This window comes from Panthera leo, chromosome B4 (genome assembly GCF_018350215.1).
Source record: "Panthera leo isolate Ple1 chromosome B4, P.leo_Ple1_pat1.1, whole genome shotgun sequence".
Classification (NCBI taxonomy): Eukaryota; Metazoa; Chordata; class Mammalia; order Carnivora; family Felidae; genus Panthera; species Panthera leo.
In genome coordinates this window covers 133,043,616-133,058,882 of record NC_056685.1, presented here as the reverse complement: position 1 = coordinate 133,058,882, position 15,267 = coordinate 133,043,616, and the positions used below count along the sequence as shown (strand labels likewise).

At 59.4% G+C, this 15,267-nt stretch overlaps 1 protein-coding gene across 6 annotated transcripts in view; it reads left to right on the top strand.

Moving 5' to 3' along the window:
* MRTFA (myocardin related transcription factor A) overlaps positions 1-15,267 on the top strand; it is a 213,204-nt gene that overhangs the window by 195,535 nt on the left and 2,402 nt on the right. For 5 of the 6 annotated variants that reach the window (XM_042947904.1, XM_042947902.1, XM_042947905.1 and 2 more), the window contains 9 exons: positions 405-480; positions 2,229-2,390; positions 6,172-6,347; positions 6,882-7,016; positions 8,630-8,883; positions 9,061-9,232; positions 10,376-11,392; positions 12,309-12,473; positions 12,799-12,859. In XM_042947904.1, coding sequence (XP_042803838.1) covers positions 405-480; positions 2,229-2,390; positions 6,172-6,347; positions 6,882-7,016; positions 8,630-8,883; positions 9,061-9,232; positions 10,376-11,392; positions 12,309-12,473; positions 12,799-12,859 — 2,218 coding nt within the window. The remainder of the gene's footprint in view (positions 1-404; positions 481-2,228; positions 2,391-6,171; positions 6,348-6,881; positions 7,017-8,629; positions 8,884-9,060; positions 9,233-10,375; positions 11,393-12,308; positions 12,474-12,798; positions 12,860-15,267) is intronic. The other variant, XM_042947903.1, reaches the window with a different exon arrangement.

Below are 15,267 nucleotides of genomic sequence, written 5' to 3'. Positions count from 1 at the left end.
GCCTGGAAGAATGGAAGAAATAAATATCCCAAAATACTAAGTGGGTGATTAAAATTTTTTATTATTGTTTCACTTTCTAATTTTCTAAATTTTCTTTGATGAACATAGTTATTACTTTTATGATAGTACAAGTAATAAACTTTTAAGAAAAAATTAGCGTTCAGCCTCAGAGAGACAAATAGTCTGGATAGATGGGTGGTGCCCTGGGCAGGTGCATTGGAAATGGATGTGCCCCTTCCCCCAGAACTCCCCTTGCCTCAGAACCCTGCAGGCTCCAGGCTGAGATCAGGGGGCCTACAGAGGTGACCAGCCACAGACACAGCAGCCACGGCTGCTTTTTGGTTCTGTCCATTCCATAACTTGTATCCTGGATTTGAGATCTTCTTGGTGTGTTTTTTCTGTAGACAGAGGACTATCTGAAACGGAAGATTCGTTCCCGGCCGGAGAGATCGGAGCTGGTCAGGATGCATATTTTGGAAGGTGTGTTAGGCCGGAAATGCTTCCTCCCCTTACCCTCGCTGTTTTCACCATGCATCACCCACATGTCTTTTTCCCTCTGTCTTCTCACTCCCATTTCTGGCGACAGTGGGTAAGCCGAGCCTTAGCACGGTAAAACAGCAGGACTGTGGTAGCCACCACTGCTTCTGAGAGTTCCCAAAGCAGCAGTCACATTCTCTCATGCCGGCTTGCCCTTTTCTCCTCTGGCTGGGTGGTGGCCCCGGATCTTGTCTCCCCTTGGTATGAAGCCTGTTCTCCAGAATCTTTTAAAGATGCAGTTACTGTCTCTTCTCCTCCACTCATTCACTCGCGCCTTCATTCAGCAATCACTCAGACCTCTGTGACGCAAGTGGGCCCATGGCAGGTATGCTCCGCCAGACCCCATCACACACTTCTTTCCACTTTCTAGTGAAGGAGCAATTCTGGCTGCTGAAAACACTGTGACTCAATTCTTTTTTGTTGTTGTTCTGTATTTATTTATTTGAGAGCGTGCACGCATGTGCAGGAGCATTAGAGAGGGGCAGAGGAAGAGAGAGAGAATCTTTTTTTTAAAGAACCAGTGCGTCCTTTTTTTTTTTTTTTTTTTTAAGTTTGTTTATTTTGAGAGAGAGCAAGTGTGGGAGGAGCAGAGAGAGGTGAGGAGAGAGAGAGAATCCCAAGCAGGCTCTGCACCGCTCAATGCAGGGGTCAAATTCACGAACCATGAGATCATGACCTGAGCCGAAATTGAGTCAGAGGCTTAACTGACTGAGCCACCCAGGTACCCCAGAGAGAATCTTTTTTTTTTTTTTTAACTTATTTTTGAGAGAGCACAAGTGGGGGAGGGTCAGAAAGAGAGGGGGACAGAGGATCTGAAGCGGGCTCCACACTGGCAGCAAGCCCTTGTGGGGCTTGAACTCATGAACCACGAGATCATTACCCAAGCTGGAGTTAGACACTCAACGAACTGAGTCTCCCAGGTGCCCCAGAGAGAGAAAATCTTTTTTTTTATTTTTTTTTAATGTTTATTTTTGAGAGAGAGCATGAGCAGGGGAGGGGCAGACTGAGAGGGAGACACAGAATCCAAAACAGGCTCCAGGCTCTGAGCTGTCAGCATAGAGCACGATGTGGGGCTCGAACTCACAAACTGTGAGATCATGACCGGAGCCGAAGCCAGACACGCAACCGACTGAGCCACGCGGGTGCCCCCCAGAGAGAAGATCTTAAGCAGGCTCCACACTCAGAACGGAGCCCAACTTGGGGCTTGGTCCCATGACCTGGGATCATGACTTGAGCCGTAATCAAGTTAGACGCTCAACCGACTGAGCCACCCAGGCGCCCCTGTTCAGTTTTGAGCCAACTTTGGGGTTGGATAGGAACTTTTCTTAGTCCGAGCACCGCATTGTGTTGACAGAGACACTGAGACCCAGCAGAGACTGAATTGCCTTTGTAACACAGAAAGCTTGAGGGAGGATGAGGCACACACTTCATTGTCTGCTGCGCTTTCGGCTTTGTAGCCCCCTGTGCCCGGTGAGCTTTGCTAGGTGTGCCCATGCCCTGTCTGCAGTTCGGGGCCCCTTCTTGTGTCCACGTAGAACTTCAGGCTGGGCCGCCCTTCTCTGCCTGGGACACTCTGCATCCTGATGGCTTCTGCTCCTTCCCCAGAGGGAAGGAGAGTTGCTCTGGAGCTCCCAGGGTAGAGCCAGGTCCATTCCTACATCCTCCTGCACTCCATTCTCTCCCACGGGCAGAGACCTCGGCCGAGCCTTCCCTCCAGGCCAAGCAGCTGAAGCTGAAGAGAGCCAGATTGGCCGATGACCTCAACGAGAAGATTGCACAGAGACCGGGCCCTATGGAGCTGGTTGAGAAGAACATTCTGCCTGTGGAGTCCAGCCTGAAAGAAGCCATCATTGGTGAGGAGGCCCCAGCCGCCCTGCGTGGACATGCAGGCCAGATGCAGAAGGAGGGGCTCTGGGCTTCTTGCTGTTTGATTCCGGCTTTGACTTGGGAACTGAGGTGCAGAGTGTGAGGGCCCAAGAAACAGGCTGTGTTAGCTTGGGGCAGTGCCAGCGGCCTCAGGGGTCACACCAGAGTAACTAAACAACAGAGGCACCTCTGTCCACCTTCATCTCTGCATACCCAGAGGCTGTGTCCTCTCCCACGGGGGGCTGATGTGTGTAAACCCACGGAGATGCCAGGAATTAGAAATCTGTGCCTTACTGTCTCTTTGTCTTAGTGCAGTCTCTCTCAGAGAGTGGCACTTTCCACAGATACTTCACTCAGCAAATACTGGCTGACCCAAGAGGTGTGCTAGGTGCTAGGACCGCAGCCCCACAAAGCAGAGCAGGCCCCTCGCCCTTATGGAGCTCAGGCCTAGGAGCAGACACCAGCAGGTCAACAGGCAGCAGCAAGACAGAGACAGAAGCTGTGCCGGAGAGAGCCCTGGCTACGCTGGGCACACAGAGGAGGGTCCCCAGCCAGGCCCTGACAGTGGGGTGTGGTGCCAGAAGAGGTGACGGCCAAGTCCAGGGCTGCAGGATGAGTAGGAATTAAAGTATATTCGGGAAGAGAGGCGCTGCGGGCTCCAGGGGAGAGCTGTGCAAGGTGAGGAGCAGCCCGGGCGTGGAGCTGGAGGAGGGGGTATTGAGACGGGAGGTAGGAGGTGGGCAGAGTCCAGGACGTGCCAGGGCCTCGTGTGCCATGGGCAGCTGTTCGGACCGGATTCCTTTAGAGTTTGGTAACTGTTAGCACCGATGTGGCTCCTGGGCTACAGTGGGGCCGAGACCTGGTCCTGGGCAAGGCCGTGCGTTCCTGCCCCTGGAAGGTAGCTGTGCCACCAGGGAGAGGGGGCGCAACTGCTCCCTTCGTTATAAGCAGTTAGATCTTTTTGGCAGGGCCCCAGGCTGAGTTGGGCCCTGAGCCCTGGGTCAGAGGAGACTTTGGTTTCCGGGGCCTTGTCTGCACCGCAGACAGTGGTTTGACAAGGTCGGAGGCAGCCGGCGTGCCGGGGGCTGCACACCCTGGGCCCCAGCAGCCCCTCTGCCATTGGTGCCGGTAACCCTCTTAGTTCACCGCTTCGCCCTGGCATTCATCCCCCCTCCTCTCCGTGTTCTCCTGCCCAGTCCTCACCAGATTCCACACAGCCCCTAATCTCAGGCCCGCGTTTAGGTGACGGTCAGTTCTGGGCTCTCTAGCCAGCCGAAACCTGAGAGTCGGCATTGTGCCTGGCCCTGTGTAACGTTCTGCAGTTTACAGAGATGAACAAAATATGACGCTGCCCTCAAAGAATTCAGTACAATGAGAGGAGACTGATGTATGAACGAGTGATTTCTGAGTCTGGCCCCTGGTCAGGTGCCAGCGCTGCGTAGTGAGAAGGTCACGGTCCTGTGACCTAGTAGCTGAGTCACCTGGCTTGTGGGACAGTTTTCAGGTCCACAGTGATGGATATAAAGGGCCCCGCACAGTCTTTGGCGCCTGGGGAGCCTCACAGAAGGGCGGCTGCTGTCGTGGACGACGTGGGGTGATGGTGGGTCAGGTGCAGTGCGAGCTCGGCTGAGAAGGCGTCCTCTCAGCGATGGGCACGGTGGTGAGGCCCGGAGAGCGGTCACGGACAGTACGGCACATTTGGGGTCCACCTTTGCCAAATGGGGAGCGTACGTGACACTCCAGGCACGGGGACAGCATGGGCAGCGGCGCGTGGGCGTGTTAGGACGTAGTTTGTTTGAGGACGGGGTACGTAGTGACCAGTGGTGACTTGAGAGAAAGGAGCATTTGCCAGCCAATGCCAGATCCTGTGGGTTTTGGGGAATGAGTAGGTGGCAAGGAAGCGTTGACAGCAAAGGCAGGCCGTTTGTTCAAGACGTGAGCGGAGAAGGGAGGGGGAGGGAGAGGGTGGGCTGGGAGGAGAAATCGATGCAGGTGTGTGGCTGAGAGGAAGGAGTCAGAGGAGGAGATGGGAGGATGGGAGGGGACAGACTCAGGCCAGGTCTGTGGAGGAGGAGGAGAAGCTGGCCGTGGAGAGTGGGGAGGGAGCCCCGGCAGTCCTGAGGCCCGCTGTAGGTGGGGGCCTGACAGGGGCTTTGCAGAGGCTGGCCTCCCGCTGTCTTCCCCACACACTCCCCACGGCCACTCCCAGCACACGGCTGCCGCTCGCGTGCTCACAGGCACATCCCTCCCCCAGGTCACCCCCAGCTGATCTGTAAGATTCATGGCAAGATCTCTCTTCCAAGAAGTCCTCCCTGAGCCTCTCCTCAGCGTCTGTGTTTCCCTCAAGCAGAGGCGACTGGACCAAAATCAGAGGGCGGGGGGGACTCTGTCTCTCCACACCCTGCACCTGGCCCAGACCCGGCCACCCTAGGGAGAGGAATGCACTCTGCGGGGACCCTGGCCCACACTGGTCATTGGGCTTCTCCGGTGTGGCCGGCCACTCCCTCCGCTTGGAGTGTCCCCGGGGGTGGAGCCGAAGCTCCTCCGTCCGGGATTCCGCCGTCCGGTGCTGGGTGTCGTGCGGCTGCTGTCCCGTGGCGTGTCTCCTTGCTGGGAGGAAGTGGGAGAAATCTAGATGTGTGACTGGCCTGAAGTACACGACAGTAACGGGGCTCCATTTCCCCCGTGTGCTGCACATGTGGCCCCCTCCAGGGCAGATGAAAGGAAGTGTAGGAGCCAGCCCAGCGATGGGCATCCCGGGCTCCGGAGCTTCAAGCTCAGGCACATCCTTCCCTGGTCCCAGGGGAGCAGAGAGCCTCAGGCTGTGGCCCCGGAGAGGAAGAGTCTGCTGGGAGAGTTACTAGTGTGTTCTTGTTCCTCATCTGTGGTCTTTCCACCACAGCAGATTTCCCCAGACATGCCCGACAGCTCACCTCTGTGCTGTGACCGCTGCCTCAGTCCCTCCCGTGTGAATGGCAGACCAGCGCAGAACCTCTTCCCCCAGTGGCACTGAGGGGGTGGTTGTGATGTGAATCGTGTGAAATACCTACTTGTCTCCTTCCTTTTGTGTCCTGGCGTTTCCACACTAGGGCCCTGCTCCCCCTGCTTCTCCCTCACAGCCTGGCCCCAGGAGCACGTGCACTTGAGGCGGCCAGGGGCCCTGACCACGGGGCAGGGCATTTCTAGCCGGCAGGGGGGTTTTCTTCTGGTGGCCGCTGCCAGATCTTGGGTCTCCGGGAGTCACAGGCCACTAAAAGGAGGTCACTGTACTTCAGTGATCCTGTTTCACCTGTGCAAGCAGGTGTACCTTTTCCGGGAGGCCCTTAGCCTGTGCGTGCCCTTTAGGAAGTGGAGGCAGCCCCGGGGAGGAGCCCTCATTGCAGGGTCCACAAGCCTCTGGGGGAAGAGAAGAGTTTTGTGCCACCATAGGATGGAAGTGAAGTGCGTTTAACAGGAGGGAAGCAGATGAGATGAAGGAGGCTGCAGGATGGAGGGAGGCAGGGAAGGAGGGAAAGTAGGGCTTGACCTTGGGGACTGGACACAGTGAAGTCAAAAGCAAGGGAGCGCTTGATAGCTTAGTAGCCAGCACTCTTCCTGCCTTTGTTTGGGGGTCCTGATGAGGCGCTCTCCTGGAGCTCTTTTGCTGGTCTTTCTCACGTCGGCCTCGCTGGGGGTGGGGAGGGGCCAGAGTGGGCACCTTGCGGGGACAACCCCCCTTCCCATTCGCGGGCACTGGAGGTGGACTCTCACCATGGCTTTGGCTTTCAGTGGGCCAGGTGAATTACCCGAAAGTAGCGGACAGCTCTTCCTTCGATGAGGACAGCAGTGATGCCTTATCCCCTGAGCAGCCTGCGAGCCACGAGTCCCAGGGCTCGGCGCCGTCCCCCTTGGAAGCCCGAGTCGGCGAGCCACTGTCCAGTGCCACCACCCTATCCCCCACTCAGGTGAGCTTGCCCCTGCTGGATGCTTTCCCTGCTCCCCAAGGGCCCCAGACCTGCTGGAGCTGCCCAGGGTGAGGTCTCGCCTGGGCCAGGTGTGGTGGGGAAGCTGGGGATGCCCATGGCTGCCTGAGTCGCAGTGGTGGGGAGCGGGGAGGCGTCGGCAGCGGGCCCCGTTTTGGCCAGACTTCGCCAGCCTGTGGTCCCGGGCTGGGGCTGCCTTGCAGCAAGATTCCTGAGCCTCCCTGGCCTGTCCCTGCGTCCAGTCGGAACAGCCTGCTCCTCCCGAGTTCAGTTCAGTGGCCTTTTCACTGCCCTCTGTGTCTCCATGTTCCAGCTCCCTCAACCCTGCCCTGGGGGCCGGGTTCTCACCCCGCCTCCCATCTTGCCCACCGGTGGCCCCCTGCCCGTGATGGCTCTGGAGGAGATGCCTGTAGCCGCCTCTAGGCAGGGCAGGGCTGGGATGGACCCCCTGATAATGGCCGTGCCCCCTGGGGCAGCGGGAGAGGGAGGCTGTCCTCACCTCCAGCCCTTTCTCAGGTGGTGTCGTCTCAGCTCCCAGTGGGCCCGGATTCCGGAGAAACACTTTTCCTGACAGAGCAGCCTCCTCTGCCTCCCAGCCTCACCAATGGAACCACAGCCCCCCCTGCCAAGCCCACCCCGACGCTTATTAAGGTACAGGTCCCCAGCAGCTGCCCTCCCCTCCCCGGGCCCCTCCAAGCCCTGCCGTGATTTCATCCCAGTGTGGGGCCAGCTGGGGGTGGGGGGCGGGGGAGTGCACCAACATAAGTCACGGAAGTAACATGGGAGTTTCTCCTCTTCTCTCTGCGGACGCTGGCTGTCACCCTCATAACTGCCATTTCCTGAGCACAGTGGCTCTTATTCCACCCTGCCCGTGAAAACACACCCCCATCCAACCCCTCTGGTCTGCTGACACCACATGAGGCAGTAATCGGAGTCTGCTCTAGGAGTGACAAAACTGAGAAGGGAAATGATGGGCGCCAGGTCACACAGGGGCTGCTTTGGGCTTTTTTTTTTTTTTTTTAAGATTTTATTTTTAAGTAATCTCTACACCCAACATGGGGCTTGAACCCATGACCCCAAGATTAAGAGTTGCATGCTCAACCAACGAAGCCAGCCAGGTGCCCCGGGGCATTTTCTGTTCTCTTCCTCCAAGACCTGACCTAACATGTCTGGGGGGCAAGGCTGACCACCAATCCCCAAGACACCTCCTGGGGGACCTTGGTGTGGGGGACACCGTGTGGGGCACTGAGGTTCATGGAGCTCAGCAGCCCCACGACCCAGGGTCCGTCCTCCCTGTCCCACAGAGCCTCCTACTTCAGGGTCTCCGGGATTTCGCTCCAGACTGCTGCCTCTCCACGCCTGCACCTCTGCTGTCCCCCTCAGCCCCGGGGCAGCTTCCCTTCCTTCCTGCCCCGCCTGCTTCTCCCTCTCATCTCACCATCTGCCCCCCGACACACACGCTGCCCTGGCTGGAGCCAGCCGCGTGCCTCTGCTGCTGCTCCCAGCCTGGGAGCCATCCAGGTTCCCATTCCCTCACTGGAGCCGAGTCCTTGCTGTGCCTCCGGCTGCTACCTTTCTGTTTATGGGGCTCCCTGGTGACCTCCCGTGTGGTGTCCCCACCCTGTGTGCACCATCTCTGCAAAGCCCCCCGAGGCCCTGCTGCTGGCAGGAAGTTTCGAGTGTGTGGCTTCCCCATCCCAGAGGAGACAGTGAGCTGCCCCACTGGGGTCGCAGTGCCCAGGCCGTTCATTCTTCCGGGTGCCTCTCACCTCTGGGGTCTATTCCTGGCGGCCACAGATGTCGGAGTTTTTCCTCCAAAAATCCACCTCAAGCCTGTTCCTTATCGCACAATTGGTGCCTTTCTTTATCCATACACATTTGAAAGAACAGCGTAAATCTATTTGTCTCCCCTTCCTCTTGCGTGGGGGATTCCTCAGCCTTGTGGGCTGGCTCCCAGCCCCCGGCGCTCGGGGTGACACGTCTCCTGAAGTACCTGATGTGGAGGCTGTGAGCTCCATCCACCAGCTGTTCGGTACTTCGTTGTGTTTACTCTTAGCTGGAGGTCATGGTGACGTCCGCATTTGGTTGATTAGTCTCCGGGCCAGAGGCTCTTTTAAGAAAGAGGGGCTGTGCCCGGCCTCCCCCCCCCCGGCACGCTCGTGGCCACTGATGAGGCCGCTGTCCGGTAGCGGGGGAGCGGACGGGTCCTTCTCAGAAGCCCCACACTGCCCCCTGATGGCGCCTGCCGTCTCCTCTGCCCTCAGCAAAGCCAACCCAAGTCTGCCAGTGAGAAGTCGCAGCGCAGCAAGAAAGCCAAGGAGCTGAAGCCAAAGGTGAAGAAGCTCAAGTATCACCAGTACATCCCCCCGGACCAAAAGCAGGACAAGGGGGCGCCCGCCATGGACTCCTCCTATGCCAAGATCCTGCAGCAGCAGCAGCTCTTCCTCCAGCTCCAGATCCTCAACCAGCAGCAGCAGCAGCACTATAACTACCAGACCATCCTGCCCGCCCCGCCAAAGTAGGAACCCGCTCGCCACCATCACCCCTACCCCGCCCGACTGGCCGACGCCGGGCCTGGTGCGGGTGAACCCAGATCCTTAAGGAGGCTTTGTTCCGGATCCTCACGCCCCGCACCCGTCTCTGCCCCAAGGGTGATGCTGGCCAGGCTCTCATCGCTACCCTTCCTTCTTCTCAGGCCCGCAGGTGAGGCCCCGGGAAGCGGCGGGGCCCCCCCGCTACGCAGCCTCTCCACTACCGGTAGCGGCTCCAGCTCGGGTGCTCCTGGTCCCAGTGGGTTAGCACGTCAGAACAGCACCTCACTGACTGGCAAGCCGGGAGCCCTGCCTGCCAACCTGGATGACATGAAGGTAGGTGGGCGAGCCCCCTTCCTGCTGGGACACTGGGACCGCCGCCAGGCTGGCCTTCCCCCTGGGGTCTGGCCTAGTGTTTCTATGTGGGGAAAGCAGCCGGTGTAAGACCCACGGCGGTGGTAGGCAGAGCAGAGCTCCGGACTCTGGTCTCCTCCAGCAGAGGCCCTTAGAACCTGCCCCAAGTCTCGCCTGGCCCCGGTCATCGTGATACCTGCCTTGTCATCACAGTCCTTACCATTAAGTACCGCAGCCGGCGTCTGTCTAGGGCCTTGGGGCTTATCAAGCCTTCTTATGTGACTGCTCTTCCTTCGCCTTTGCCGTGTGGCATGAGAAATAGGGACTGTCCCCACTGCCTCGGGATGAGCACGTGGAGGTGTTGAGGGCAGAGGAGCTCGTCGGAGGTGTCAGACCCGGCCGGTGGCAGAGCCAGGATTCAAATGTGGGGCCGCCGACTTCAATTCCCCGCCTTTTCTACTTTGTCCGTTAGCGCCCCACTGAATGTGCTGCACGCACGTGGTTCATCTGCCTGGGAAAATAGTTTGGGGCTTGGGACACTGACCCTGCTCGTGTCCTGGGACCTCAGAGGGTGGGTCATGCTCAGGGCCTGGCCGGTTTCTTCTGCCCTGATCAGAAGATGGAACAGACCAAACTCTCCCTGGAGAGTTTGTCCTCAGAAGCAGACCAGCCCCTCCCGAGTCATGATCCTACCCCAGTAGGATGCAGCCCTCGTGTGGGTGGCTAGGCACAGGCTCCAGGGTCCATCAGACCTGGGTTTAACTTAGAACTCTGCTGCTTGCTGGGTGAGATCTGGAAGTCATTTTACTTTTGTGGTCTGTTTTCTCACCTGTAAAATCCAGTTGGTTCAATTAAGTAATTGAGCAGCAGGTACTGCGCTGGGGCTGGGGACAGCTGAGGGACCATCGTGCCCAGGTGGAGGAGGATGGGCCCAGGACACACACACACGTCTCACCCTCCAGGCTGTGGGAGGGGCAGGGGCTCCTGTATCTGCAGTACCAGCGGGACCCAGATGAATGAATCCTGGTGGACAAAAGGCTCGTCCTTCCCACCTCCCTGACTGCCCTCCTGCCTGGACCCAGTTCTCTCTGTCGCTCTGCGGCCCTGACTCTCGGCCCCTTGCAGGTGGCGGAGCTGAAGCAGGAGCTAAAGCTGCGGTCACTGCCTGTCTCGGGCACCAAGACAGACCTGATCGAGCGCCTGCGTGCATACCAGGAACAAGTCAGCCCTGCCCCGGGAGCCCCCAAGGGCCCTGCTGCCCCCTCCATCTTGCCCAAGGCTGGTGAGGTGGTGGTCGCCTTCCCGGCCACCCGGCTAAGCACGGGGCCTGCCCTGGTGGCAGCGGGCCTGGCCCCGGCTGAGGTGGTGGTGGCCACGGTGACCGGTAACGGAGTGGTGAAATTTGGCAGCACGGGCTCTACACCCCCCGTGTCTCCCACCCCCTCAGAGCGCTCACTGCTCAGCACGGGCGATGAGAACTCCACACCCGGGGACACCTTTGGAGAGATGGTGACGTCGCCGCTGACCCAGCTCACCCTCCAGGCCTCACCGCTACAGATCCTTGTGAAGGAGGAGGGCCCCCGGCCCGGGTCCTGCTGCCGGAGCCCTGGGGTGCGGGCCGAGCTGGAGGGGCGTGACAAGGACCAGATGCTGCAGGAAAAGGACAAGCAGATCGAGGAGCTGACCCGCATGCTGCGCCAGAAACAGCAGCTCGTGGAGTGGCTGAGGCTGCAGCTGGAGCAGGAGAAGCGGGCGCAGCAGCCCGGCCCCGCCCCCGCCCCCGCCCCCGCCCCCCTCAGCACCCCAGTGAAGCAGGAAAGCAGCTTCTCCAGCTGCCAGCTGAGCCGGCAGCCCCCGGGTCCCGCACACCCCTTCAGCCCCAGCCTGGCGGCCCCCGCTGCCCACCACGCGGACGCTTGTCCCCTGGTGCCCCCAGCCGTGGTGGTGAAGCAGGAAGCCGTGCTGCCGGAGCCTGAGCCAGCCCCCGCTCCCCAGCTGCTGCTGGGCCCACAGGGCCCCAGCGTCCTCAGGGGGGTCACACCTCCCACCCTCATCACCGACTCCACAGGGACCCACCTTGTCCTCACCGTGACCAATAAGAACGTGGACAGCCCCGGCCTGGCCGGCGGGAGCCCCCAGCAGGTACCTGGGTGGAGGAGGGGCAGGGGCTGGGGGAGACCGTGAAGATGCTCTGGTGACAGCCCCGTTTACCAGGCGCCCCCATGGCTGGGCAGACTGGGCTGGTTTCCCTTCACCTTCCACTCGATCCTCTAAAATGAGGGGTCACCATCCCCACGTCACCAAGGACGGGTGCCGAGACTTGGGAAGATTAAGGGGGCTGCCCAGGACCCCAGAGCCACGAGGGTGGAGCCATCAGGGACTGCCCAGCTCTGGACCTGGGCAGCCCCCACCCAGGCCGGGGACCATGCCCGCCTCTGCTCCGTAGGGGTGGGACAGGCCCCGGTGAGGGTCAGGGAAGCCCTAGCCTGGGAGAGGCCGAGCCTGGTGCTAGCCCGACTCCCCTCCCACGCCCAGAGAAGCCAGCTGACCCCCACTATGCTGTGCTGGCAGCCAGCTCCCTGCTGCTGCCACCCTCACAGCCCAGACCCTCCACCCTGCCTGGTCCAAAGGTGAGGCTGCTTTAGGCTTCGCGTGGCTTCTCGGCCCTGCAGAGCTCTGGGGCGGAGGAGAGGACAGTGACAGGAACCAGGCACCTCAGGATGGGAGACCGAGGCCCCTGAGCAGCCTCAGGCAGATGGGGAGGAGAGGCTGAAGGAGCCCAGAACCCCTCCTTTCCCAGGTGGCTGGTACCAAACCCACGTGGCCAGTGGCCTCATGTCTACCCCACCTTCTGCAGCGTCAGAGGTCAGGGCTTCCCCCATCCCCTATCCTTTTCTGCCCCGATGGCTTCCATGCAGGCTTCCTAAAAGCCAGGGCAGCTAACAAGTGGTCCCGGCCCAGAAGGTAGGCGCCCCTGCCTTGCCCTCCCGGATTGTGCAGGGCCCTGGGCCTCCTTTCCTCATGCCGTCACCGGTTCTCTCACTGTTCTCCTGTCCAGCCCTTGTCCCAGCCTGGTTCTCCGGCAGCCCCTGGCCCACCAGCCCAGATGGACCCAGAGCACCCATCACAGCCCCTCTTTGGGACCCCCACTTCTCTGCTGAAGAAGGAGCCGCCTGGCTATGAGGAAGCTGTGAGCCAACAGCCCAGACAGCAGGTGAAGAAGGTAGACTGGGGCCTGGCCAGGGTGGGGGGCTGCCTGGGCTGCTGGGCTGGGCTCCCACAATCCCCCTCCCCCCCCACAAGCCCAGCTGGAGGATAGGGGCAGGCAGGAGTGGGTGTTACAGGGTCAGAGTGGGCCTTGTGGGGCTGGGGGGGCAGAATGAGCGAGCTCTGGGAGCCTGAGCACAGGCCGGTGGACTCGGCAGGTTTGGCTGCTGGCTCAAGGGCAGAAGGAAGGGGCTCTGCCCTGAGCCAGGCTGGGAGCCTCCTGTTCTAGATTGTCATCTTTTTTTTTTTTTTTTTTCTTTTTTTGCTATTTTGTTTCACAGGAAAATGGTTCCTCCAGCCAACAGATGGATGACCTGTTTGACATTCTTATTCAGAGTGGAGGTAAAGCCCAGACTCCCAAGCTGCCTCCCCAGCCAACCTTCTCCTTTTTTCAGAGATTGTTTTCAGTCCTGGGGTGGTTGATGTATTGATTTTTGTCTAGTTATGGAAAGGACACTTAATGGACGAAAGGCCCCATAGTTTGGATGTAACAACAGCTGAGACACGTCCCATCTCCATGGCTTGGGCAAGAACCAGCTAGGGGGTGCAGCCCTCAAGTAGCAGTGCTTTACCCCAGCACCCACTGCGTGGTGGGCACTGTCCCCGCAGCATGGGGTGTAGTGATGAGCAAAACGGAGACATTTGCCTTTGCACGGTCTAGTGTGATCACGTGTGAGGAGTAAATACTATGGAAAGTTGCGGGGGGGGGGGGGGGGTCTGAGGTGCCTGAGAGCGGTTGGGTTGGCCTTGTTGAGCTCCCTGGGGGGCACCCGTGAGGCCAGGTGTGTTGGAGGAGCGGCATGAGCGCAGGAGGGAGAGGAGGGGGAGGAGGTGCACGTCGGGGCAGAGCACGAGCCCTCACGGGCGCCGAGCAGGACTTGGGCTCTGGATGAAGTCAAGTGGAGGGCTGTTCCAGCTGGAAGGGCAGCTGTGGGAATCCAGGTGAGGCCAGGGGGCCTGGGTCAGGCTGTAGTAGGGAAGTGGAGAAGCACCTGAGTGTGGGTGTATTTTACAGAGCTAGTGGCTTTTCTTACGGACTAGGCAAGTGGTGGGATGACAGGAGAGCAGCCATGGACGAGAGGGTATGAAGGGTTCGGCCGGAGTCACCAGCCTGCAGCTGCAGGACTTCCGGGGTGAGACGCGGGGGGCGCGCTGGGGTGCATCAGTGCAGCCCGTCAGGCTCAGGTGTGTCTCCCGAGACCGCCAAGCAGGGCAGTCTGTCACGTGAAGGCAGGTACCGGGAGTTGTCATCGGGATTGACGTTCAGAGCCAGGAGATCTGGCGAGCAGAGAGGAGGGTGAGGCGGAACCCAGGGGCACGAGATGACGTATGGCCGTGGGCAGAGTGGGAGGGTGCCTTCAAGACGGTGAAGTCCTGAAGTCCGGGGCTGTCACCGGGCAGTCGGGGGAGACAGGAACCCAGACCTGGTCACGGGGTTAGCACTGTGGTGGCCAGTGGTGGCCTCGACCAGGGCTCCGCAGTGGGACGTGGGCAAGGGGCTGGGGCTGGAGGAGCCAGCTGGTCTGGAGAGCTCTCTGCAGAGGGTTTCCTGCGAAGGGAGCAGAGAGCCAGCCTGTTCGCATGCTGGTGGAGGAGGTCCCCGAGTGCGGGGAGGGCCCGGCGCCCGGTGGGAGCTGCCGGAGCTTGTGGAGGTTCTCTGAGGGCTTTAGTGCTGGTGTAGGGAGAGGGTTAGCGAGACGTACCGGTCAAGCAAGAGCTCGGCCATGGAATGGTACCCTTTAAAATGGTGACTCCTGGGGGCGCCTGGCTGGCTCGGTCTGTGTGGAGCATGTGACCCTTGATCCGGGGGTTGTGAGTTGGAACTTCATGTAGGGTGTAGAGAGTACTTTAAGTAACTTATTCTTTTAAAGAATAAAATGTTTTAAAAATAAATAAAATGGTGAATTTTACCTCAAAAAAGAAATCCCGCGGAGCTTAATAGCTGTTGTTCCCCTCAAGGTCATGGATTCCTAGGAGCCTCCACAGGTTCTGGAGTCTACAGTGGGGCCTGAGGTACATTTCTAACAAGCACAGGTGGCACTGAGGTGGCTAGGCTGGGCGGTGCTCGCAGGCGGTTGGAGGCTGGTCTAGAGCCCGGGACAGAGGCCAGGCCTTGAGCCCAAGCAGTGAAGAGATGGCAGAGAAAGGGAGCCGGGCGTGCTGCCTGCCACCCAAAAAACACACAACTGGCCAGAGCCAGGGCATCTGTGCCGGAGAAGGCCTTTGGACGGGGTGGCTGGGGGCCAGCAGGGCCCCCCCGTGGTGGCAGCTGGGGAGACTGAGCTTGGGGAGATCGGCATGCCCAGAGGGGACGGGGGTGGGGAGAGGACCGGGAGGGCCAGGAGCAAGCCTGGTTTCTGCAGAATTTTTTTTTTTATTATTGTGGTTAAACACAGAGAAAATCTGCCATTCTAATCTCAAAATGCACAATTCAGTGGCATTAAATACATTCACAGTGTTGTGCAACCATCACCACCATCCATTCGTAGATCTTTTTCGTCATCCTATACTGACACTTGTTTCCCAGTAGATGGTAACTCCCCCTTCCCCTCCCCCCAGCCCCTGGTAACCTCTGTTTTCTTTTCTGGCTCTGAATTCGCCTATTCTAGGGAGCTTCGCATCAGTGGAATCCTATATTATTTTGTCCTTTGGTTTCTGGCTTGCCTCACGTGGCAGAATGCCCTCCAGGTTCATCCGTGTTGTAGCAGGTGTCAGAATTTCCTTCCTTTTTGTGGCCGAATGGTAGCCCG